The sequence below is a fragment of the Alternaria rosae genome (assembly GCF_020736505.1).
Source record: "Alternaria rosae strain MPI-PUGE-AT-0040 chromosome Unknown BKA58scaffold_6, whole genome shotgun sequence".
Lineage (NCBI taxonomy): Eukaryota > Fungi > Ascomycota > Dothideomycetes > Pleosporales > Pleosporaceae > Alternaria > Alternaria rosae.
In genome coordinates, this window is record NW_025763575.1 from 1229530 (window position 1) to 1254495 (window position 24966).

The 24966-nt window shown below is 53.3% G+C and overlaps 10 protein-coding genes across 10 annotated transcripts; 5 read left to right on the forward strand and 5 right to left on the reverse strand.

Moving 5' to 3' along the window:
* Positions 1-171: 171 nt before the first annotated feature.
* Positions 172-3092, reverse strand: BKA58DRAFT_430091 (glycoside hydrolase superfamily). The gene is made up of 6 exons (XM_046173056.1): positions 2714-3092; positions 2537-2661; positions 1585-2486; positions 1202-1537; positions 525-1155; positions 172-470 (listed from the first exon to the last, which is right to left on the reverse strand). The coding sequence occupies exons 1-6, from the start codon at positions 2784-2786 to the stop codon at positions 444-446; spliced, it is 2094 nt and encodes a 697-aa protein (XP_046024277.1). The 5' UTR covers positions 2787-3092; the 3' UTR covers positions 172-443.
* A 176-nt stretch (positions 3093-3268) lies between these two features.
* Positions 3269-5495, forward strand: BKA58DRAFT_194085 (P-loop containing nucleoside triphosphate hydrolase protein). The gene is made up of 2 exons (XM_046165661.1): positions 3269-5079; positions 5134-5495. The coding sequence occupies exons 1-2, from the start codon at positions 3414-3416 to the stop codon at positions 5340-5342; spliced, it is 1875 nt and encodes a 624-aa protein (XP_046024278.1). The 5' UTR covers positions 3269-3413; the 3' UTR covers positions 5343-5495.
* Positions 5496-7102: 1607 nt separating this feature from the next.
* Positions 7103-8842, reverse strand: BKA58DRAFT_412175 (uncharacterized protein; the record flags this gene model as incomplete). Its single annotated transcript, XM_046172338.1, has 1 exon — positions 7103-8842. One exon carries the CDS (start codon positions 8840-8842, stop codon positions 7103-7105), a length of 1740 nt encoding a protein of 579 aa, XP_046024279.1.
* A 3338-nt stretch (positions 8843-12180) lies between these two features.
* BKA58DRAFT_402755 (uncharacterized protein) lies at positions 12181-13078 on the forward strand (the record flags this gene model as incomplete). The annotated part of the gene is made up of 4 exons (XM_046171743.1): positions 12181-12295; positions 12399-12558; positions 12620-12774; positions 12807-13078. 4 exons carry the CDS (start codon positions 12181-12183, stop codon positions 13076-13078), a joined length of 702 nt encoding a protein of 233 aa, XP_046024280.1.
* Positions 13079-14600: 1522 nt separating this feature from the next.
* BKA58DRAFT_194183 (Apc15p protein-domain-containing protein) lies at positions 14601-15965 on the forward strand. The gene is made up of 2 exons (XM_046165665.1): positions 14601-14731; positions 14807-15965. Exons 1-2 carry the CDS (start codon positions 14699-14701, stop codon positions 15872-15874), a joined length of 1101 nt encoding a protein of 366 aa, XP_046024281.1. The 5' UTR covers positions 14601-14698; the 3' UTR covers positions 15875-15965.
* Positions 15966-17270, reverse strand: BKA58DRAFT_194176 (uncharacterized protein). Its single transcript, XM_046165664.1, has one exon. It carries the CDS (start codon positions 16990-16992, stop codon positions 16057-16059), a length of 936 nt encoding a protein of 311 aa, XP_046024282.1. The 5' UTR covers positions 16993-17270; the 3' UTR covers positions 15966-16056.
* Positions 17229-18158, reverse strand: BKA58DRAFT_194158 (NADH-ubiquinone oxidoreductase 20.8 kDa subunit). The gene is made up of 4 exons (XM_046165662.1): positions 18070-18158; positions 17789-18016; positions 17601-17733; positions 17229-17549 (listed from the first exon to the last, which is right to left on the reverse strand). Exons 1-4 carry the CDS (start codon positions 18087-18089, stop codon positions 17466-17468), a joined length of 465 nt encoding a protein of 154 aa, XP_046024283.1. The 5' UTR covers positions 18090-18158; the 3' UTR covers positions 17229-17465.
* A 64-nt stretch (positions 18159-18222) lies between these two features.
* BKA58DRAFT_194196 (nucleoporin complex subunit 54-domain-containing protein) lies at positions 18223-20063 on the forward strand. Its single transcript, XM_046165666.1, has 3 exons — positions 18223-19062; positions 19111-19769; positions 19820-20063. The coding sequence occupies exons 1-3, from the start codon at positions 18504-18506 to the stop codon at positions 19931-19933; spliced, it is 1332 nt and encodes a 443-aa protein (XP_046024284.1). The 5' UTR covers positions 18223-18503; the 3' UTR covers positions 19934-20063.
* BKA58DRAFT_194197 (uncharacterized protein) lies at positions 20064-20727 on the reverse strand. The gene has a single exon (XM_046165667.1). The coding sequence runs from the start codon at positions 20538-20540 to the stop codon at positions 20193-20195; it is 348 nt and encodes a 115-aa protein (XP_046024285.1). The 5' UTR covers positions 20541-20727; the 3' UTR covers positions 20064-20192.
* A 1350-nt stretch (positions 20728-22077) lies between these two features.
* BKA58DRAFT_317361 (pectate lyase superfamily protein-domain-containing protein) lies at positions 22078-24835 on the forward strand (the record flags this gene model as incomplete). Its single annotated transcript, XM_046167623.1, has 3 exons — positions 22078-22524; positions 22735-24248; positions 24301-24835. The coding sequence occupies 3 exons, from the start codon at positions 22078-22080 to the stop codon at positions 24833-24835; spliced, it is 2496 nt and encodes an 831-aa protein (XP_046024286.1).
* Between the last annotated feature and the right edge of the window lie 131 nt (positions 24836-24966).

Sequence of the window (24966 nt, forward strand, 5' to 3'; positions counted from 1 at the left end):
ATGGCGTCGCCCTCTTCCATAGTGGGGCGGATGGTGGCGTAGTGGATCCCCGTGGGGAGGCGCATGGTGATGGTCTCGCTGGTGCCAGAGGAAGGGGGGTACTGGTACTCGATTGTGATGATGAAGATGTATGGAAAAGTGCTTTGTGATGTGTACAGTAGTGAGATGGTAGTGGTAATGAAGAGAAAGCTGTAAGTTGCAAAGCTTTTATGGAAGTGGTGAGCGTAAGGATTTTTCAATCCGTCTTCACCTCGACAGAGACTTCGCACTTCACCTTCACTTAGACTGAATTAGAGAACAAAAAATTGATCGGCAGATGTCTTCTATTATGTTATTGAGACATATATCGCTATTCATACTATGCGGCACGATCATTTCGCTGGGTATGTTGACCCTTCAGTTTAACGTCCATCACCATGCCTCTTCGACATCGGCTATACTTCTTACAAAGTGCTCTCGAGTGCCAGCACCTGTTCATCGGGTTAGCAAGTAGTCACAATGCATTTATATAGGCGGGCACTTACGATAGCAGTCCTGCTAGGAATATACACCTGCAGGAAGTTCTTCCTCTCGTTCCAGGCAAATGGTGTGGTGAAGAACCTAGTCGTCTCGTCCACGTTGCCATGGCCACCAAACGCCTTGCTGTCGGTACTCAGAACGATACGGTAAGTACCCTCCTGCTCAACGCCAACACGGTAGTCGGTGAAGCTCTCCTGAGGATGGAAGTTGAAGATCCACAGCAGTCCAGCACGCTCAAACACAATGACCTTGTCGCCCTCATGCTTGAGGCTGACATAGGCCTGAGGCGAGTGGAGCCATCCGTACTTCTCCTCTGTCCACTGCATCTTGCTGTCGAACTCGTTAAGGAACCTGTAGCGGAGGAGTTCATCGTCTGGAAGGTTGAATTGGCGGCGGGCGTAGTGGAAGCTGTTGTTGTTGCCTTCGCGAGGGAAGTCGAGCCACTCAGGGTGACCGAACTCATTACCCTCGAAGTTCAAGTAACCCTCACCTCCCAAACCGTGTGTGATCAGTCGGATCAGCTTGTGCAGCGACAAACCGCGGTTGATAACTGGGGTGAGCTCTGAAAGAACCGACATGTTGGTGTACATTTGCGCGTCGCAAAGCCAGAAGAGCAGAGTCTTGTCTCCGACCAGCCTAGGATATGTCAGTATTGATCGTTAAACCCCAGATATTAACATACGCTTGATCGTGACTCTCCGCGTAGGCAATGGTCTTCTCGCCGTGCCTTCGGTTTGTCAAAGTGAAGACGAGTGCGCCCATGTCCCAGTCAATGTCCTGCTTCTCCTTCAACCACTTGATGTAGAGGTCGGGTACAGCCATGGCCAATCGGTAGTCGAATCCTATTCCGCCTAACGAGAGTGCCACGCAAAGACCAGGCATACCGGAAACGTCTTCGGCGATTGTGATGGAGTCGGGGTAGAGTGTGTGCAGTAGCTCGTTGGCAATCATAAGGTAAACGACTGCCTCCTCGTCGACTGAAGGACCGAAGTATTCATGGTAACCGCCCGAGAAGCCCCTGATTTTGTTAGCAATTGACAGTGTTAGGACCAATTGAATACTCACGTTCCAATGCCGTGGTGGGTGTACAGCATGCTAGTGACTCCGTCGAATCGGAAACCGTCGAAGTGGTACTCCTCCATCCAGAAGCGCAGGTTGCTGAGCAAGAAGCGCAGGACCTCGTGATGACCGTAGTTGAACAGCCGGCTGTCCCACAGCTCGTGTCGTCCCTTGGCGCCCTCGTGGAAGTAGAGGTGGTCGCTGCCGTCGAACATGTTGAGACCGTCAAGCACGTTCTTAGATGCGTGACTGTGCACCATGTCCAGCAAGACGGTAATGCCCATTCCGTGCGCAGTATCAATGAGCTCCTTCAGGTCGTCTGGGAAGCCGTAGCGGCTGCTCGCAGCGAAGAAGCTGTTGATCTGATATCCGAAACTGGCGTAGTACGCATGCTCCATGACGGCCATCAGTTGTATAGTGTTGTATCCCAGGTGCTTGATGCGGGGGAGGATGTCACGGGTGAACTCCTTGTAGGTCGCTACCTTGGGATCGGGGGAGGAAATACCAACGTGGGCTTCGTAGATACGCGCGCTCTGGGGCTTGGGCGGCCGCTGGTTCTTCCAGACGTACTTCTGGGGAGGGTTCCAGAAGCGGGCATCGTATACGGGAGAGACGTTGAGGTCTTGGGTCACTCGGGTGATCCAGGCGGGGAGGCGCTCCTGGCGCGCATGGTCGTTGGGGACGACGAAGGAGACCTTGATCTTGGAGTCGTGGGGAATGGTGGGCTGACCGTTCTGGCCAGGAATCGTCACCTCGAAGACGCCGAAATCGTTCTTGGTCATGGGCGTCGCATCGCGGTCCCAGCCATTGAAGTCACCAATGAGGTAGGCGCGCAGGGCATTCGGGGCCCATTCGCGGTAGACGACGTCGCCGTTGGGCTGGACAGTGAAGCCGAACTTCTCGTAACCCTGGGCGCTGTTAGCTACACCGCTCTTGCCAAGGCGGTTGGGATGCTTGCCCGCGAGAACTTCTCGAGACCGCCCTCAGTCTCGTCAATGGTCTTGATCCACTTCTGCGCCTTGGAGAAGCGGCTCTTCAGCGCGTCCTTGAAGGGCTCAAGGTAGCCATCCATCTGAATGATGCCTGGAGGAATTGGTCAGTCAATTGATAAGATGACTAGGGCAGTGATGTGTACCAGTGCCATCGTTTGGGACCTGCCCCGGGGTGTCGCTCAGAGTCGAGTTTGCGGAAGCCTTGTTGAGCTCCATGGTGTGGGATGGTAGGTGGGAGGAGCTGTCAGGTTTGCTACCAGAGTATATGGCAGCGGGAGGATGCAGGTTTCACAGCGACAGCCTGCCAGATGAATTGCAGAGACGATCACGAATTTGCGGGGTCTCTAACCCGATTGCTGAGGGCAGCGCTCAACCAAAAGTTGTTGCCAACCCAACAATCAACGTCATAGCTCAGAGCACGCTGTAACGGGCATCGCGCCCGCGCCACGTCCCAACAGCGTATCTCTGCTGGGGTGCAGTGGATGCGTGTCGGAAGGATTTGCGCTACAATTTATTCGGCGCCAGGAACCGACATCCGCGTCTAAAATGCCATTGAAGCGGACCCTGAGGCGCTTTGCCGACTACATGGTGTTGTAGACTACCTGATAGTAGCACGCTGGTCACGCGTCGGCGGCAAAGGCCCTTATCGGCATCGGGAACCGTGGGGACAGAGCTTCCCCCGCATCTCTGGCCTAACGTGGGGAGCTCACGGCGGCTCAACCACGGTTACTACCAAGCCTCGAGCTCAGCCGGCGCCATCGCGACTTTTGTATTAAAGTCCCCGTGATGCCCTCGATGCCTTTGAGTTTGTAGTGTGATTTCCCCTGCGCTTCCTCTCCCACCATGCTGCTGTCCAAGACGATCCGGAGGGCGCTTCCCGCTGCCGTCTCGCCCCAGGCCCGCGCGTCCTACCTCGCCCTCTATAGCATCTCGCGCCGCGCGCCCTTGTCCCAGTCGCACACGCGCAAGTCGTCTAGATTCAATCGTTCCGACTTCAGCGGCCAGGGCTTCTCGTCCTTCTATGAGCCTGATCAGCCGACGCGCGGTCCACTGGGCAACACCAGCAATGTGGGCGCCGGCCACATCACGCCCAAAGTGCTGAGACAGCACCTCGACCAATTCGTCGTGGACCAAGACCGCGCAAAGATAGTGCTGAGCGTAGCTGTCCATGAGCACCATCTCCGCATCCAGGAGATCAAGAGGCAACATCATGAGCAGGCTAGACTCGAGGCGCAGGCGCAGAGACGAGCATCCGTGTACAGACATCCTGTAGAAGGTAGCCCCAAATTTCGTATTGATCCAATCATCGACGAGTTCAACCGTCATCCCCTCATGATGCGGGCGCTGAGTAGCAGAGCAGACGAGTTCCCCGGCCAGCAGTCCACCGTAGAACTGCACAGTCACAGTGACCCTCTACCCTACAGTGAAGCACCCGCCTACAAATCAGCTTCGTCCGCCTCCTCAGACGCCGACTCCTTACTCGATACCAGCGAGCACCAGCTGCAGATAGAAAAGTCCAACGTGCTCATACTCGGACCGACTGGTGTAGGAAAGACGCTGATGTGCAAGACACTGGCCAAGACGCTGGGTCTGCCCATCTCCATGTCGGACTGCACTACCTTTACGCAAGCAGGATACATTGGCGATGACGTCGAGTCGTGTGTAGCTCGTCTCTTCTCCGCCGCCAACTATGACATCGACGCAACCGAGCACGGCATCATTGTTCTGGACGAGATCGACAAGATTGCAGGTTCCAAGATGTCATACGGCAAGGACGTCGGCGGCGAAGGTGTTCAGCAGGCGCTGCTCAAGATCATCGAGGGCACGACAGTGCAAGTACAAGCCAAGCCAGAGAAGAGCGCCAACAGACCTGGCGGAATGCCCAGTGGTCCCCAGCCTCCTGGGCCAGGCGGAAACAAAGGCGAGGTTTTCAACATCCGAACTGACAATATCCTCTTCATATGCACTGGCGCCTTTTCAAGCCTACACAAGATCATCTTGGACAGGAAGTCAAAGGGCAGCATGGGTTTCGGAGCGTCGATACGTTCATCGAACGCCCACGCCGCCGCTGATGGCGTTATGCTGACAGGTGTGGAGGCAGAGTCCTTCAAGAAAGACTCCCCTTTCTTCGTACCACCAAAGAACGAGGTCCCGAATCCATTTGGTGTTAGACAGGTTCAACGGGAGGAGAAGGTCAACGTACTTGACCACGTGCAACCAGCAGATTTGCAAAAGTTTGGCATGATACCCGAACTTATAGGCCGCATACCCACAGTCTGCGCAGTAGCAGCTCTAGACGAAGAGGCTCTTGTCCGCGTTCTCACCGAGCCCAAAGACAGCCTAATAAGACAAGAAGAGCACAAATCATACCTCAGGAACATCGAGCTGCGCTTCACAAACGGCGCGCTTCGTGAGATCGCACGGAAAGCAAGTAGGATGGGCACAGGTGCCCGCGGTCTACGACATGTCGTCGATCAGCTGCTCTTGCAAGCCAAATACGAGACACCCGGTAAGCCCTTCTCTTCCCTTGACAATAGATTGAGATGACTAATAACCCCCCCAGGCTCAAGCGTCAAGCACATCCTCGTCACGCAAGACGTCGCCCTCCTCAAACGCGCACCCCTGTACTTCCACCGCGGCCAATCCGCCGCCTTCGAAGCCGCCCACGCGCAAGAAGAAGAGCGCTGGGAGGCAGAGCTGCGCAGCCAAGAAGACCCAACCATCGCTAGCAACTTTCAGGAATACAGGAAAGCTAGTGCTGCAGGCTTTTAGCCTACACGCGTTCTGTTCCCACGAGGATCGATCGCGCAGGCCCCTCCCCTCCTCATCCTGTAGAAGCCGCCACAGAAGCGCTGCAGAAGACACGAGGGGTCTGCAGTAGTTGCTGTATTGCCATGCGGGGCATACTTTGCAGCCTGCTTGCCGTGTGCCCAGTGGCGGGGAGAGACGTACCGTGCCGTGCATACATGTCCGGATGCTTCCTGCGTGATATAGCTGGCCCAGCTCGTACGCAAGCAGACACGGCCTCGGGCCGTTGCAGCTCTTCCGACTGGGTGTGCATCCCGGTGCTCTAGAAGATGTTTGGCCCTGAGCGGCAGCCTCCCATTGTATTCCTCCGTCTTCCTCTCCCGATGCCGCATGAACCATTTGCATTCCCAGTTCCTCTACTTTCCAGCGTCTTCAATTCCATCCACCGTAATGTTTTCCCCTTCCAATCCTTTCGCCCGGAGTTCAATTGGCGTTCGGCGTTCCCGCTTACATTTCTTCCCTTTTTTCGGCTCATTCGGCTATTTGGCACAAGGTTTTGGATGAATGCAACGAACAGCGTATTGGTGGTCACACAACCTATAGTTTCTCCGTACGACACAATGCAAATGAGATGAATGATGTGCTTTCTTTCGATTTCGATTTCGATGAGATTCTGCACCGTATATTACTAAACGCACGATCTGTGATTCTGACATACATAAACGCCTCTGGAAAGTTTGCTTGGACGACTGTCTTTCCGTACGTCCGGGGTGGAGTATCGAGTGGGAGATGCAAAGGTCTAGGTCGTGATGAATGCTTCTTGCTCTCAGCACTAGGAGTGGCCAGAAAGAGACTCATGTTGCCGCATACATACATTCAAGTATTGATACGCTCGTAGTTTTCAAGACAATGTATACTTCTACCGCGGAATTATTTTGTAGAACGCAACATGAATTGTAGCCACCATTGGTGCTGGGGAGCGCAATATACGGTCTTGCTCGGGTACCTGCGGCGTGTGTGTGTGCTGTGGCCCTGCTGAACGGTCTTGTCTCATCGACGCTGCAGTACGCATCCCACGTCTTCTAATCTATCATAGATTAACTTCTGTAGCTTGGCCGCCTCTGTGATAACCCTGCTGCACCGGATAAGCTCCCCTGCAGCATGGTCCCTCCATGTCATCAGTATGTGGTAGGCAGATGCGGTAGATGTATACGGTACTAGGTGTCTTCACGCAGGACCTGGGCACCCACGGGTTGCAGACTACGAGAGGGGGGTTTTTTTTTTGTCTACAAGATTATGTACTGTGCACCTCTGAGAAATATATGAGCCTCTGTTTCAGCACGCAGAGAAGGGAGCATTTATTGTATAACATCAGGGCACATTATCGTTTGGGGACAATCCACCAAGTTCAAGTTGTATGCTTGTAGCGAGAGAAGTCTTTGAACCTGCTAGTCCTTACGAGGGATCTAGCATTGTAAGAATTGTTACATGATTTGGTCTAGTGATTAAAGTGGTAGTAACCGAGCAAAGTCTATGGCGGATAGTATCGCCTGTGAGAACGACATTCGACAGCGAAGAAAAATACAAATGAGATTTCGAGCGAGTCAAAGGCTTTTTTTCCAGAAGCAAAGTGGCCGAAGCCAATGTTGTTCATACCAGAAAACCAATCCCACCCAGATCATCGTCAAACATAGTTATCCAGAACCCCAAAACGCCACCCAGATGCCCGCTATATATAGCCCCATATTTGTTGTCGTAATTCGTGCTTTCGTATCGTCAGAAGTTCATTCCTCAAAGTCTTCATATAACATGAATCCAGGTTGAGCGCGCATCTTCTTGGCACCCCGCCCTTGGTCCCAAGTTGGCGATGCTGGCCGAGAGGTGGCGCGTGATGGCGGCTGGGATGAGTACATCTGAGGATACGATTGCTGTGCCGAGAATTGGAAGTTGTACGCCTGTGGGAAGCTATCCAGAGAATGAGGACGGTGGAGGGCGTACCCGGCCTGGACTGACATCTGATCTGCCGTAGGACTGAGCATTGTTGGCGAGAAGTAGCTCTGACCGCGCTGGTGATTGGCGTATTGCTGTGTAGGTGCGGGTGCAGGCATGGCAGTACCGTAGAAGCCCATGTTGCCCTGGTTCGGGGCTTGACTCGCAGGAGTGGGGTTCATCATCCGGGGGTACTGAGCTTCCCTCGGGAAAAACATGCTTTGCGAGTGTGGCAATCCGGGAGCTTGTGGGACAATGGGCGTCGTGGGTAATGAGTACTGGCTACTGCAAACAGTCGGAGAGTATTCTGACATGGGAACCGTGTACTGGAGCGGCATGTTCTCATGTGCCCCAGTGGGAATAGTCAAAGAGCTCAGGGCTTCTGAAGGACTTTCCTTGTTCTTATGGTCGTCTGTGATTTGTACAATCTCGGAGATTTCCTGAGCGAGCACGCTCTCGTTGGCGTCCTTGAAGGTGAAGATGACCCTGTAGCCGACGGGGGACTTGTCTTCTTGATGTCTGCAGTAGCACGTTATGCGCATAACGAACTCGACTTTCTTGGCGTTCATAGAGAACTCGGAGTTTTCGTTGTCCTGCCATCTCTTGAATTCCTTCTCGTTTATCATGATGATGCGGTCGTCCTCGTAGTTGGACCACTCTTTCTCATCGTCGGCCTCGCGCTTCTTCTTGCGGTTGAATCTTTTGGCTTCGCGTTCCTTGCAGCCTTCGCAGATGATGACAGCGCCGCCATTTTGGGGGTGGCACCGGTCATCTTTGGCGATGTCTGTGATGGCTACGCCACGTGGGCGCCTTGGCGTGGGCTCCTCGCCGCGGGCACGGCGGAAGGCGCGTTCCAGGCCTTCGGGCTTCTCAACGGCGGTTGCCAGAACAAGCGTCAGCTGTAACCGGGCAGTGGAGTTGTTCTTCTCGTTGGCTTCAACCTCCTCAGTGCTGGCCATCTGCTTTGGTTTGGCGAGATTCTGACGGGGGAAGCGAATCCACTGGATGTGCGAAGCGAGCGGGTCCATGGTCACGGTAGTCTTGATTTGCGTTTCGGCCCGGTTCTTATTCTTATCAAGAGCGATAGAGACCTTGGCCTGGTCGACGGCCTGGGGGATGTGGATTGCAGGCCAGCTGTCATTGGTAAGGGACTCGTTGCATGTCTCGGGAGAGCTGGTTTGGCTCTGGTCCCGGTTGTACTCGCCCGGTGAGTTGGCATTGCTAAAGATGAATTGGTCGTGGGGCGACGGTGTGTTGGAAGTGGGTGTAGATTGGGCAGTGTTGACAAAGCTGCTGAATTCGTCCTCGGTCTTGATGCACGGGTAGCCTTGGCTGGAGAAAGACGTCAGGTCGAGGGCCGAGTCCTGTTTCCGGCTTGAGCGCTCGCTTGTGCCAGGTAGGACGCCAACAGCATCGTACGACTGGGCGAAGGCGTTGGGATCAATGCGCATCTGCCAGAAGGAGTCCTGGAAGTCGCCGTGGTTTTCAAGATCCTGGGGGTTGACAAAGGTGTTGAAGTTCTGCATCGTGTCCATGGTGGGCAGACGTCTCAGTAAGAATTGTGGGCCGGAGAGGGTCCCGCGGGCGATCTTGGGGTAAACGAGAGTGGGCAGGCAGTGAGGGAGATGATGCGAGGACAGAGACAACCCGTGGGTCGAGGAAGCGACAGTCTGGGACTATAAGGCTAGCAATGGGACTGGGGACAGTGGGTGGGTGCAATCGGTCGTGGCCACTGCGGATGAGGGGTCTGTTCGCAAAACCAAGGGTGCAGGTCAGCGCTGCGTAAGTGATGGGCACGACCGGCTATGGTCCAATGAGACGAGCGCGAGCCAGGCTGCGCACCGGAGCTGTCGGCGGGCGGGGAGACGCGTCAGGGGCAGCGAGGACGATGAGACCACAGCTGCTGCAGCGGGCGAGTGGGATGGGCGACGAGCGACGGGTGCTGAGGGGAGTAGTGAGGCAGGCAAGCGGGGTGCGGAGGAGGGAGGAGGTGGGTTATGGGGACAGGTGAATAGAGGCGGTATTTCTCTTAGCAACACCCCACTGAGGTTCGCCGCAGTCTAAGGCTGCTAACCAACGTCGAATAATCCCTGCCCATGCGAACGACACCACCAAGAACCGGAGCGGGCGCCTGTGTAGAGGTACATCGATTCCATGACATGCCCGCCTGCAAGTGGCAGCGCTGCCTCGCCCGCCCGGCTACCCAGGCCGATCCACAGCTGTCCGACGCCCCAGAGCACTGGGCTCGGCGCTACCCATTATGCCTCAATTTTTCAAACTCCACTCTGCGGGCGTAGTGAATTGTCTATTCTCCCAGTGCGAAACTCATGCGGTCCACCACGGGAGATGTACCTGAACCTCTGCGCCGTCGCGCGCACGCCCCGTTAGCTGCAGATTCTTCACCCTGCAACGCCCATGGCTGTCTTACTGCTTGGGGAGCAGCCCTCTGACAGCGGCTGGAGTCGGCTTGCTGTGCGACTGCGCCGTTTGTGCTCAATCAAAACACTGCATCCTGTCCCACGCCTTGCAGCCAGTCTGAGCCAGCCATGCGAATCATACTGCGCCATTGCGTCGAGGCCTGTCCACCATGCACGCCTCAGATCCACGCCAGCCCTCGACTTGGCCTCTCGCGGAGTCTCATCCGGCAGACCGAGCCAAGCCTTTCTGCCATCTGGGCGCCTTTTCCACACGCCTCGAATGGTGCCCCCGACCGCCTGCCTGCCTGCCGCAAACTTTCCACGCCTGATCGACCACTCAGGCATCCCGGGCCCCAGGGTACCTCCCGCGCACGTCCAGCTGCACCAGCTGTCCATGCCTGTCGACTGGTCTTGTTCTGGCTTGTAAAGTTTGCGATAATCAGACGCAAATTTCAACACGGTCGTCGGACGCAGTCTGCCGCTACACGTATCCATCTGCGAGCTGTTGCGACGCTGCCGTCATTCGCCCTGCTAAACCCCAGGATTTAGTCTTTAGCCCCCGCTCCCAGTGGCGATGGAGCACACCGCTGGGTTTCTCGGAATGCAACTACTCAAGTCGCCATATCCCACTCGATGACACAAGTTGCGGCCAGACCACACCAACTTGATCCTAAACGGTTGTATCACAAAGTGCAATATTGCGAAACGACTTGATTCCTGTGTCGCATATTCAAATAGAATTCGGTAGACTGATGCGAATCTTTTCTGCCCTTGATGATGCTTTTGCACGGCCGGGCTTCCGCGTGGCTTTGCGGATATTTGGCCATTGGCTGCTTGTCGCTATGATACTCACCGTACAAGCCGGACACATGCCAAGCCACCCTAGGAGCAGAAGCATACCTATCTAACAGTCGCCCAAACCGTTAACTATCGACTTTTGTTCTACGATGCTTCGAATCTATGCACGGTCTTGGATCCGGTTCTTCCTGTATGTCGAGAGAACTAACATCTGCAACAGACGTGGATCGAGTGCAAACTTTTCCAAGTCTCTGCATGTGCAGTGTCCCATGTTGCGCCGTGCTATAGCAAAAGCCATTATACACCAGGGCATCCACCTCGCACCAGACCAGATATAGGAACAATCTTCCCCTGCAGGCGATCCTGCGGCAGGACATTAAAGACCCCGTCAAACAGACCGTACAAAGGAAAACTTGTTTCTTCTGTCTTGCCTCTAGGTAAACCGTACCATAAAGGCATGGGCGGGCCGTATGCTAGGGCTTCGTGCTGACAAAATAGATACGGTGTAGACCTTTGGATAACAGTATACCTAGGTGCAGATCAGAAGAAACGAACTTGCCCGTTACGAGCATCATGATTTCGGCCAACTTGTGCAATCGGTCCTGCGGGTAGATGGTCGCTTGATAAGATAGCACTTCCGTACCGTTCTTTACATATCAATCCAACCATGGAATACTTTGCAGTAACCCGACTAGTACGCAGACTCCACTGAAAGTGGGGAGGAATTTGCGACAATCATTTTTGATTGCAGACGGCCACGCTCCCAGATCCCCTTAACTTTCCATGTACGCGTATATTGACTTGTACATGATGGTTGAGGAATACATCATCTCGCCATAATGCCGCACACTAACGCAAAACCTAGCGAAGACCTTCACGGTTCTACCTGAAGAATGATGAGTCTAATTGCAGCTGCGCGTGCTACGTATCAGGGGCAAATGTGGTACGTTACGGCGCGCTGTAATGGCTTGAGTTACTCAGCTGGTGTCGCTGAACAACTGTACGTTTCACGACATGTGGAATTGGTAACAACCTTTGTGTCTAGCTGGCCTTATCTGAGGCCATCGGTATACTCAAGCTTGATGACGCCAGCTGCGATACAGGAAGCTCTCATACCAGTAACCTCTTGAGGCACACTGCGAGATACGGACAAATTTTACAGCATCACCTCAGACAAGTAAAAGATTAAACACGTCTGCAGACTACATTAATGTGAAAACATGCAAATTGTGTGGCCTAATGTCCATGTAGGCTCTAGGGTGTTCTGTTGTGCTGTTGTGCTGTTGTGCTGTGTTCCATCCTTTTGCTGTCGCTAGAGACGTCAAGTCATGTTGTGACACAGTTGTGCCATGGCTGACTATACGGGTGGTGTATACGCCATCTATCCAACACAGCGATGAGGCCAAGCCTACATCCAATCATTCGGGTAGTGGCGTTCAGACGAAGAGAAACCGCCGTATATGCACTGTATTCGCAATCGTTCGCTTGTCCAAACCCACGAATAGGTCAGCGTTGCCCAACACCAACTCTCGAACCACACAACCCCCTCAGGTGCAACACAACCTTCGATGCATATCCATTTGCCAATATCTGCGCATCTAGTTCTATCGCCTCCCCCTGCCCATCGTCGTCACGGACCAGGTCCCCTGTAGCCTGCCATGCTGCCTCGAGACGGACGCCGTTTCTACATTGAGCCTCCAGGTGGTGTGATTGTTGGCTCAACGGCACGACACGAACTCAACGGTCCCAGCAACAAGCAGATAAGTGGCTCTGGTATAAAGTAGCCGCATGGCAAGTACTCAGTACATAGGATTGTTACCCCTCTCTTCCCACACGCGAGGAACTACACCCTGTCGCTGTTGCTGACAATCTGCAGCATTACCATGGGCACGATACCGTTATCGCGGACGCGCCGCCAGCCACTCAGGTGATTTTGCAACCCTAAGCAAGCGCCTCTTACGTTTCCGCGCAAAACTCTCGACGCTCGACACTGAAACGTATCTAGCGCGCGTACTGGTGCACTACGCGTCCAGGTTGTAAGCGGAGCTTCCGTTTTCCAAGGAAAGGACCTTTCGACAAGCTGGAACACATGAATAGGTTTTACCCCACTTCCCACTTTCTCCTGCGTCGTGCACTACGGCAATACGTTGTTAGCAGCAACCCATTGTATACGAACGCCCTGTGGGCTATCGACAGTTCTAGTCGTGCAAAGTTGCAACTAGAGCAGTCCAAGTTCCGGCGTATGCTTCGGAGTACGTCTTGCTATTACACTTGACAACATTAGAACCGACATATGCTTCACGGGGTGTCAGGTTTCCAAGGCTGCTTCCATACTACAACAACCTCCACACGAGAGCCGCAAATGGTATCATTCCCGCTATGCTTACTACCCGCTATCCGAAATCTCTTCACCGTGTTCCGTTCCGACGCGCCTCTTCGATCGTCGCTGCCACACATTTCAGCCTGCTCACCCTCGCTTGCTCATGCCACATCCTCTCTAAGCCATCGGCTGCACGCCTGGAATCTCGACCCATCTGTGGGCGGCGAGGCGGCTAAAATGCGCGATTCTAGCGCCAACGTAAGCGTTAAGCTTTGGCGGCCAAGCATCCGTTCGCCTGCTGCGGGCACGCCTCCGGGACTACTGAATGGGGGGCTACCCGGCACGGCAAGCGGATCGCATAGGCATTGCATCGTTAGCCATGCGATATCAAAATAGTCTTTTTGACGGATACAGATACGGAGATTATGGACGTTAGATGCTTTTTCGAAATAGGCTACGTCTACACCGTCTCCGCAACCTTCCACTACCAGCCTTGTACCAAGCGCATGTCAAAAACCTTGTGAAATTGTCGGGTCCGCGGTTCGCGATGTCGGCGCGGAGGCGACCGACAAGCCGGAGCACAAGTGGAAAAGATCTCATGGACTAGACCGAAGTCGTGCCGTAGACGAAGGTTGATTTCCCTAAGCGTAGCAGAGGCTGACGACGATGGAGCATGGGCTGGATGTAACAGCGGGAATAGTAGGGCGGAGATGCGCTGTTCTCCTTCGAGATGGGGACCCACGCGAAGGATGTACAGGTACATGTACACATGACGATTAGTGTCCGCGGAGGCTGAACATGACTCCATGCAGGGCCGATTAACGATTGATATGACAGCCCTTTTCAAGGCGTTGCAGCCCGATTTGTAAAGTATATTCGCAAGGGATTTCCCTCGTTGCGGTGGTATTCGTCGCTTACTGCCAACTGCTCTCTGCTACCCGCGACAAGCCCAGCACTTGGTTGTTATTCCACCCCACGGACGAAACACGATCAATTTGACGTGTCATCTCGGAGGCCTATTATGGCACCCGGAGGTTCTCAGGCTCTTTTGTGGATCGAAATCGTACGCGAATAGTTTCATGTAGACCTCAGTCTCGACCTCGACTCTGACTGACACCGGGTATGGTACCAGTCGTACACCGGTGCTACCGGTGTATATTCGCGGTATATCAGACTCGCATTCGCGTTCGGGCCGATACTTTGAATTCTCAAATCCCATGCGGCTTTCATGATTGTGTTTTGGTCACAACATCGACACAGGTATCAAGATTGATGGATTCCGGCGCGGCCCATGGGGTTGACAACATGAGGATTTGGACTACACCAACATCAGCATTATCCAGATGGTTTTGATTGATGCGATCAGAAGTGAAGAACAAGAGAACAGTTTTAGATGGACGATGCTTTCAAATTCCCGTAGTTCATGATGGCCTGTCTGAAATGATCCCAGTTTACATGGTTTCCAAATTCAAGTCTTTTGGACTACGAAGACGTGTGATTGAGTATGTGCGAATTTCTGGATACGCGTGATAGATACATGGGTCATCAGCGCCGATATTTTGAATATTTTGGATAGCCACGACAAAGACACGAGAACCATTGTTGTTTACTTTTGGAGATTTTGAAGACGTTCAGCAATAGAGTGAGGTAGTATAACACTTGGGACAGCGGACGTAGAGCGGTGCAGGTGGACGGCACCTTCCTGTATTAGGACGAACCGAGGTGGGGCGATGAGCTCACACATGAAGCACGAGGAAACACCAAACGACGCGTTCTGACGCGACAACCCGCGCAATCGTTTGTTTGCGACTTTCCCATTCCATTCTACGGCGTCCGACCCCGTCACGAGACTCAAGATGTTTTCGTTGCCTATGATCGCGCCGCGCCCAGTAAGTAATCCAAGGAGTTTCTCACAATGCTCCAAACATAGGTCACATTTGAACAATAATTGACGGTCTCCTCAGGACGCCAGCCTCTGGCCCTCCCACCATACCACCCACGCCGCCTTCGAAGATGCCCACCCGAATTCTCCGCCAGATACAACCCATGGCCAAAACCAACGACGCCCGACCTCGCACCATGGCCCACGTCGCATCCAGAACCAGTTCCTCTCCAGTCTAGCCACCGACGAAAACACAATCGCCCAGCGTAAACTCAACGTTCGCAGATTCGGCGCGGGCTGGCTCCGTCCACCCGGTGTTACCAAAACACTCCAAGCGATGGAGGACGAAAAGTTGGAGAAGGAGGAACAGGAGATGATGCAGCGCAGAGAGCAAGTCATGATGGATCTGGCAGCCGCACAACAGGATGCCGCAAACGAGGAGCAGAGGGAGAGAGGAGAGATGGCAGAAGAGGCTGGAGAAGGCGAAGAAGAAAGAGATCTCGACGACGAAGTCCCCGAGGCAGAAAGTACACCCAGCGCATCCGCCTCCGAGGTATCGAGCGACGAAGAATCAGAGGACGAAGCCAGCGAAGTCAGTGGCGATGTCCAGGAAGAAAGCACAGTACCGTTCAACGAAGACAGCTTCATAGAGGGCAGCATGCTAGAGGCGGAAGTGTCACACATGCTGGAAATGGAGGAGGCGGAGATGGCAGGCGTCCTGCAAGATGAACGCGATCTCGATGACGATGTACCAGAAGCCGGGAGTTACGAACACACGGATTCAGAACTCGAAGATGATAGCGACGTGGATAATAGCGCCCTTCCACCTGGTCTGGCTTCCGCACGTTCGACACGTTCACACAGACGCCGCTCCAGTGGACGCCGTATATCGAGCCGCAGAAGTTCGGGATTACCTGGGGGCATGATGTTTGGAGGCGGACATCCCGCTGTCGGAAGGGTTAGTCTGGGTGTTGATCTGGGAAATGGGCGCAGTAGCTTCGGTATGGATGGCAGTAGTTCGCTTCTTGAGGGTAGCTCGTTTTTGAGGAGCTCGCCTGCTGGGAACGCAGCGGCTAATAGGGGTAGTCTGAGAGACAGGTTCCTGGGGGCTGCGAGGGGCGGCGGTAGAGGTGGTGGAAGGAGAGCCTGAGCTCGAGGTGTGATAATGATTACGACTATATGATAGAGATACCCAGTAGTTCGACAGAGCCTGATTGTATTCAGATGAGCAACAAGTTCGTTTCGTACTACCGATCTCTGAGCGAGGAGGTACTCGTCCCATTCGACCTTAGCTTCTGCTCATCCAAACATAACCCGGACGCCAACATATCCCTACGCCCCAGCCAACATCTCCTCAAAAGCCCGCCCCAAGAAACTACCTGCCTCCGCAAACATGTCTGCGCGCTTCGCCCTCTCCTCGTCGGAGTCCAAGCCCAGAACATGGCCTACGCACCTAATAGAATCTTCCAGGGCGTCCCTACCTTTTAACAGGAGATAGTACTCCAGACGACTCTCTATGGAGCACTCTCCGTCGACACATTGGCCAACGCAGTCTCCATCGACTGCGCCGCTCAGCTGATAGATGCGCTGCTGCCATTCGTGGTCGGTGACGGTCATCATCTCTTCCATTCCGCGCAGCATCGACTTCAATGTAGGTACCGAGCTACTGTGAATGGCCCAGACAGCGTTTAGCTTGCCAATGGTAGCGTCGATGAATTTGTGGTCCGACATCAGGTCATGAGCAATTGAGCGGCGGGCGAGATTTGGGTTCGAACAAATTGTGTCTGATTTGGCGACCAATGTGCGTTTCTTATTGTAGAGTTGAAGGTGAAATGGGTATCTGAGGTCCTCTAGCGCCAAAAGTGGTGGAGCGAAGGTGAGCACATCGGCCTCTAACTCTCTAGGTCTGAGGATGCTCAGGAGGTACATGAGGTTGCCGTTGTTCCACTCGATAGGGTCGTCCATGTCAGCAATAGGTGAGGAGGGTGCCGTTGACGAATCATCCATGCTGGACAGACTTGCGCGAGAGCCGTGGGAGGAGGGAGGGGACCAGTTGAAATTGGGAACCCAGTGTACATCAGGCTCGCCCAGAACAGTCTGTTGGATTTGGATCTTGGCAGATACCGTGTTGCTGGCGCAGCTAAAGTCACCACTGTCATTGTTCTTGAAGAATACATCGGTGTCGACGGTCTTCATAGGCTGCGTAGGAGACTCGGGATATCTGTCAATGAATGGGTTGGCGGGTGATGCTGCTGACGTGGCCACCATGTCGGATTCGGCTTGACCGCTGAGCTGAGTGCTGTCAGGGGGATTGATGGAGAAGAGCAGGTAGTGACGCTGAGTGTGGGAGACGGAGCTGTCAGGAGTGAGAACTACCAGAGTGACGAGTATTAATAGGGGTGATTGGCGTATTGAACGATAGAAGGTGACAATGGCAATTCAAGCCCCGCGGTGATGATGAACGCGCGAGGCTGTCGCGGTGAACCGCCTGATTCACGTAGCATTGCCTGGAGATACGAAAAGCGGCAATAAGAAGATACAGCAGAAAATGAATGCGAAGGTACATTGACAAAGGAGTCGGAGTGCAGCAGATCACTTGTTGTACGTGACCTGTAGTTGCAGCAAACCGATCGCTTCGTCACGTTACAAACAGTCGTGCTGTGATTCGTCACAGTCATGCATTTAGAGTGATGTCGTTCATTTCTCCCCGTGCCCATCCCAGCGGTAAATATATACAAAGCTCAGTGGGTCGCAAAGATGTTGCGTGTGCGCAGGTGGACTGGGGTCTCGCCCTTTGGCGCATCTGGTATCGTCTTCTCCAATTTCTGGCGTGGTGTTAGTGGGGAACGCAAATCCAGATGATCTCCGGAACATACCAACTTCTCGAATACACACTTGTTGAGCTTGCGCTCTTCTGACCGGCAGTTCCAGAGTTGCTGGTTGTGGTTCTCCAGGCATTGCCAGTGGGTGCGGAACTGTTCCAGGCAGTTCTCGTTGATGTCCTTGATACTGCCACAGCTGTCAATACCCAGGTTCCTGTATTCGACCTTCCGCCAGTACGTACACGCTAGCCGCACACCTGGTGACCTTGCGGCCTTCCTTCATGCAGTCAAACTCTCCCCGGCCGTTGGCCTCGGTCTTGCACATCATGTAGTCATCGTTGTAGGCCTTGCATCGCGCGCCAATGAAGAACGAGGCACTCAGGAGGGGCGCAGAACTGGCTCCGAGCTCCTTGACCTTGGGGATGTCGTCGGGTAGAGGGGTGGTGTCGATGAGGGCTTGCTGGTTGAACCTGCAATTCAGTCAGCATGTAGGAGCGCCGTGAGATTGGCAGAGAGCGCTTGCCTGGGCTGGCGCGACGACATCTTGAGGGTGAGGTGCCAATGGCGGGCTATCGGCTCACGAATTGGAGATGATGCTCATGAGGTCGTCGCGGAAGGCGGTCTTGGCATTCACTAAAACTGGCAGGGATACGATGGGCCGCAGCTTGTGCCTGACCTTCGTGAACGAGAGACAACAATCTCTCACTGCCCCATCCGCACCTCCACTGCGCCTTTACACGACTTTCCTACTTTTCATCAACCAGGATGCGCGCCGATTGATTCTTTCTGCAAATTGTACCAGCGCCGACTTTCAGCGATCGCCTCTTTCGCGTGCCTACGCGCGACCGAAAACAAACATTCGAAGCTACTCCATCCGCGACTTGAACAACGTCACTCGTTCGGATCACCATCGAATCTGCCTAGAAAGATACGCGCACACCCAGAGTTCTATACAACATGTCTTTCAGCTTTGGAAACCCGGCAGGCGGAGAAAAGAAGACGGGCACTCTGTTTGGAAGCACCACAGCACCGTCTGGCGGTCTTTTCGGTCAATCGCAGCAGCAACAGCCGCAGCAGTCGAACGCGACACAATCCAGCCTCTTCGGTTCATCGACCGCTCCTCCCCAAAACAACACCAATAGCCTGTTTGGCTCGGCACAACCGCAGCAACAGCAGCAAAACTCGGGATCGAGCTTGTTCGGCCAGCCTCAGCAACAGCAGCAGCAGCAGCAGCAGCAGCAGAACGCAGGCTCAAGCCTTTTCGGACAGCCTCAACAGCAACAACAAAATGCCGGCTCAAGTCTGTTTGGTCAGCCTCAGCAACAACAGCAACAGCAGCAGCAGGGGCAGCAGCAACAGCCAAACATGAGTAACAGCCTCTTCGGCGCCTCATTGCAGCCTGCGCCCGTCTTGAACAATGTTCAGGCGCAAAGCATCCAGCAACAGCGCGAAGGGCTTCCGCAGTTGCGCCAATCCTCCGCGCAACCCTTCGCTGCCTCTACCATGAACGGTCACAGTACGGGCACCTCGAACTTACCGCTGAAGTCGCGCTAACACTTACTAGGAGAGAAGTCGGTGATAGAGCAGATACGGATCCTTAATAACAAGTGGGACCCGAACAGCCCCGAATGCGTATTTCAATACTACTTCTACAACTCGGTCAAGCCTGAAGAAGCGCCCTTCTACGGACCCTCGCACGGTGAAGACGAACGGAAATGGGAAGAGGCTTTGTCCAAGAAGCCAAGTCCAGGTGCTATTCCCGTGCTTGCGCGTGGCTTTGAGCAAGTTGGAGAACGCATCAAGCAGCAAGCAGCCGCCGTCACCGCGCTACGAACCCGCCTACACGAGATCAACAATGCACTGTCGCTTCTCAAAGATGCCCACGAGCTGACGGTAGCATCGCGCATCACTGAAGCTAAGCGCAAGCACGTCGTCTTCACTCAGCGAACATTGGCCCTTGCAACTAAGGTCCAGATCTTGCGAAACCGAGGATACGTTATGGATCAGCCAGAGGAGGAATTGAAGAAGAAGCTTATCGAGTTGGAGAAGCAGACCTTTGATCCTGTACTTGGCGGGCGACAAGAAGAGATCTGGGCGCGCATGTCCGGTGTGCGCGAGCGGGCACGTATCCTACAAGAGGAGACTGAGAAGCTGGGCAAGACGATTGACCAACAGCAAAACGGCGAACTTCTTACAGATGAAGACCAGAAGGCATTGGAGAAGGTAAGAAGCCCATCTCATGGTTCCTCGCACATGCTGACAACGTACCTTAGCTCCTCAAAGACTACGACCGACAACTCGAGCACCTCAAGAAGTGGGTCGACGACACCAGAGACGAATACAACGAGTGGGAGACTGCAAAGCAGTCAAGGCCCGCAAAGCGATAAGGGCATAATACGAGGGCGCATTTGTCATGTACGATTCACAGGTGATGTAGAGGTTATATTGCGAAAAGTTGGGCGTTGCAAGATACCAAGCAGCAGCGGACGGATGCATAGAAGGCGTACAATCAAGCGTTGCATAATATTTATCGTCTCATCATTCCGCATATGTCAGATGGCATTTGATGACTTCTGACTGCTTTTCAACATATGCGTCGATCCGATGCATACTGTAAGGGTATTTGTGTCCGTTCAACCAGTAATGTTACAAGCGCATGTGTCCCCCATGCCATGCGCATATGTTGTACAGTAGTTCGTTGGTGTATTGCTTGATTCTTCCGTCTAGGCTTCCACTTGTTCCTTTGCAGCGAGTTTGACGTCCTACATGGGTTCGTAATTGCGGGAGCAGTCGCTGCTTAGAAGAGCTTCGAGACGTATTCGACGAGATGAGGTGCTGCAGACCGTTAGTTTCCATCTCGCCATCATGCACTTCCAGTATGTCCTTACAGAAGTATAGTACAACAGCGCTGGCAGCTGTCCACTTGATATCGGTCATAGTCTGTGCTTCGGCCGCAGCAAGCTCCTGCTTGGATGGTTGTGGTGGTGCTGTCATGCACGTCAGCCTCGTTGTCTTGAACGCGGCAATCCCTGGCGAAACTTACCTCCGAACATTCTGGCGGTGTGTTGTGTGAGATGTGGGGTGAGGCGATAGAAAGGGTTGTAAAGTTACAGGCGGTATGCGAGTTGGGTATCTCGAAGATGACGTTTGCTGTGCACTTGGATACGCAAAAGTTTGGATTGTCGGCGTTTGGGCGGCGGTGTTGCCGATGAGGTTGGTCACGTGGTTGCGCGCTCCCTCCTTCCAAAACTGATCGTTCGTTTTGCTTGCCCTTTTTCTTCAGCATGAACAGTAGAGACTACCTACTATCCTTTTTTGTCTTGTCCGGTTCAGTATGCTGGCACACTCCTCTACACATAACGACAGGCAGTAGTCAATCCGAGCAAGCGGTCCTTCTTGTCAATGAGGGATAGAACCTTGGAAGGCTTGAACGTCTTTCACTCTGACTTGATTACTAGGATTCAGCCGTAAATTCATCTTAGGGATGAAATCCGCCTTATTCCGACTGGCAAGTCGGGCCTGTTCGACTTGCTGTACGACGAGGCTGTCCTGAGTTGTACGGAAAACGCAATGATGTACACTGTTCACTCATCAATAGGGATACAACCCCCAATTCCCAATTCCGGCAGCCCCATAGTCCAGTGACCAGCCCAAACCGAGACCAGGCCCCAGGCTGATTTCAAGGCGCATTCTCTTCTTCAAACCCCCATTTCTGTCACCTCTGAATGCTATCATCCCCCGGTAACCAGCACCTTCCTACAGTATCTCGATTCATAGATCAGCGAGCATTCGCCCCTATCTCGAACCTACACAGGGCACGAAACCAGAACACTGAAGCTCGTGGCGCAATGATGTCGAATTTCCGGGAATAAACCCGCAAGCACGTCCCTTTCCCGAAATCTGGGGGCGAGATAGCGCCTTGTACAAAGGAGATGAGTAGTCGCAAGTAGACTATACAATATCACTAATTAGAACTATTATATCATCTCAAAGCGCTGTAGAGTGACACTTACTCACTTCCTATTGCAAGATTCAAGAACGCGTTTAGACTTCCTCGGATGAGGTAGTGGTTTTCCATTCGTTGCGAGGCTAACGCAGGAGGCCGAGATTCAACAATGCACCCGCGTGCGTGGAAGCATCATGCGCCCAATGTGCAGGTCGTACAATTTGAATCGCTCCCTCCAGGACTCCGGAATTGGTATATGGTTTGATTGCAAAAGCTAACATTGGGCTAGCTGGCGCTGCAATGGACCGTTGCGAATCGGTGAACTAAATGTTTCAGATCTTCTAAACACGCCGCCAACAAGAACGCCACAGATTCCGATCCGAGCCCAATCAGCGAAGCAAATACGCATGGCCGATCGCCGCATGTAGTCGCGGTCGATCGGCCCTACAACGACCCCAAATGATGACAGGGGCGACAAAAGAGCCGCCCCAGCTCTTACTGTATTAATATGTGATACTGCGGGAATCTTACCATCTTCAACTTCTGTTGTTCACTTCTCGTCGCTCTTGACGCTTTTTATCGAGGATGTTGCTTTCCGCGTCTTCCGTGGTGTTGGGATTGTATTCCGCTTGCGCACTCGCGCTGTCCGCTCCTTCCAACAATGGCTATGTCCATGGATCATCCAACCTACACTTCGCGCCTCGCCACGCGCACCCACATGCGAGGCCTCGCCAATCTGCGAATCAGGACTCGTCATGTGCTCCATACTGGTTAGAAAATATCAAACACCAAGGCATCGCTAGCTATAATCCGAACCCTAGCAACTACACCGTCTTCCGGAATGTCAAGTCTTTCGGTGCAGTCGGCGATGGAATCACTGACGATACTGCCGCCATCCAGAGAGCTATCTCGTATGGTGGTAGATGTGCGCCTGGGACTTGCGGCAGTTCTACCAACCAGCCTGCTGTTGTGTACTTTCCAGGTGGTACTTACAAGATCTCGAGTGCTATCATCGACTATTACTATACTCAGGTATGAACTCCGTCTAGTGCAAGAAAGGCGGGATCACCAAATTCGACCCAAGACTGGAAGTGTACCCTAGAGATTACATTGTCTTCTTGTTCGTCCACGTATGAGTGGAAGATGCGGTGTATACTTGTAGGGTACATTTAACACATCGGGCTTTACTTAGCATCGGGCACTTGGTGATACGTATGGGATATTATGACTGACTCGTTGAAGATCATCGGAAACCCAAACTGTCTTCCTACCATTCAGGCTGCCTCCAATTTCTCCGGCTCAAGTTTCGGCCTGATTGACGGCTCTCTATACGGCGACAATGGACTTGGTTTCAATCCTACAGTCACCTTCTTCCGCCAGATTCGGAATCTCATCATTGACACAACAAAAATGTCAGCTAAGGATTCACCTACCGGAATCCATTGGCCAACTGCGCAGGCGACGAGTATCCAGAACGTGATTTTCAACATGAACGCCGAAAATGGAACGCAACACCAAGGTCTCTTCGTGGAAGCGGGATCCGGTGGTTTCATGACTGACCTCGTTTTCAATGGTGGAAACAAGGGATTCATCGTCGGAAACCAGCAATTCACCACTCGCAACATCACGTTCAACCATGTCACCACCGCTATTGAGCAGCTCTGGGATTGGGGCTGGACGTACAAGTCTGTCTCTATCAACAACTGCCAGGTTGGACTTAACATGACCAACGGAGGTCCGTCTGCAGTCAATGTGGGGTCAATCACCTTCTTTGACAGCGAGATCACCAACACCCCGATTGGTATCGTCACCTCCAGGACCAAGAACTCCGAGCCTGCTGCTGCCGGATCCCTTTACCTGGAAAATATTAAACTCGACAATGTCCGTACCGCTGTAGCTGGACCTAACGGAACCTACCTAGCAGGATCTTCTGGTGCTTCGACTATCGAAGCTTGGGCTGACGGTCACCGATACCTGCCTCAAGGTCCTGTGGAAGTGCGCGGCGCTCTCGACCCAACCAAACGTCCGGCAGAACTGCTGGGCGCGGATGGCAAATACTACGAGCGCTCGAAGCCTCAATATGGTGATGTTCCTCTGTCGCAGTTTCTCAGCGCTCGTGATCTTGGTGCCACTGGAAACGGTCGAACCGACGATACCGAGGCTCTCAATGCCGCGATCCTCCAAGCCAATGCTGAGGGAAAGATTCTCTTCATTGATGCCGGTTTCTATGTGGTCACCTCTACAATCTACATCCCACCCGGTACCACTATCATTGGAGAGGCTCTTGCCTCTGTGATTCTTTCCTCTGGCCCCTACTTCAACGACATGGCCAATCCCAAGCCAGTTGTACAAATCGCCCGACCAGGCGAACAGGGCCGAGTGGAGCTGTCCGATCTCTTTGTCAGCACAAAAGGCGCGCAAGCTGGTGCCATCCTGATTGAGTACAATCTCGGTACCTATACTGACGAGCCTGCTGGTCTTTGGGATGTGCATGCGCGTATCGGAGGATTCGTGGGATCAGACCAGCAAGTCAAGCAGTGTGGGACAACGCCTAACATTACGACCACTGCGGCGAACTTGAAGGAGGAATGCATTGTAGCCTACATGACTATGCACCTCACCAAGTTCAGTGCAGGACTGTACATGGAGAACAACTGGCTGTGGACTTCTGATCATGACCTCGACGGTGACGGCCAGCTCACTCTCTACGCTGGCCGCGGTCTGCTTGTTGAGAGTATCAACGGGAGGATATGGCTGTGAGATTTCCAACCTTCATAGTTTCTCCAACAGTAACTAACATTGTTCCAGAACCGGCACGGCAGTCGAACACCACGTCCTCTACGAATACCAATTCGTCGACACCAAGAACATCTTCATGGGCCAGATCCAAACGGAGACGGCCTACTACCAGCCCAACCCCGATGCCACCCTCCCTTTCCCAAACAACCCAGTGCTGTCCGACCCAGTCTTCACACATACGCCTTTGAATGGGACGAACTCTACGTCCACCAGCACTGCATCCGGTTGGGGCCTGCGCATCCTCCGCAGCAACAACATTCTCGGCTACGGAATAGGCCTGTACTCTTTCTTCAACAACTACTCGACGAACTGCTCGCGGGTCACCGAAGACGAGAAGTGCCAGTCGACCATTCTGTCGATTGAAGGGGGCCGCAACACGTATGACATTAATCTCTACAACGTGAATACAGTGGGTAGCACAGAGATTATCACGCGCGACGGAGTAGAGTTGGCGAATAACAAGGACAACAACAGTACCTTTGCGGACACAGTCAACGTCTTCAGAATTGGTAGCTTTGGCCTCGATCTAGACATATCGATGTAAAAGAAATTGTACTTAGTGGGGCCTTTGCTCTTTACCTGTATACAAATTTTTCGAACCTTCCAACTCCGCCATCACATAATCAATTTTTCCCAAACTTCATATTTACATCAATTTTTCGTCTCCTCATCCAA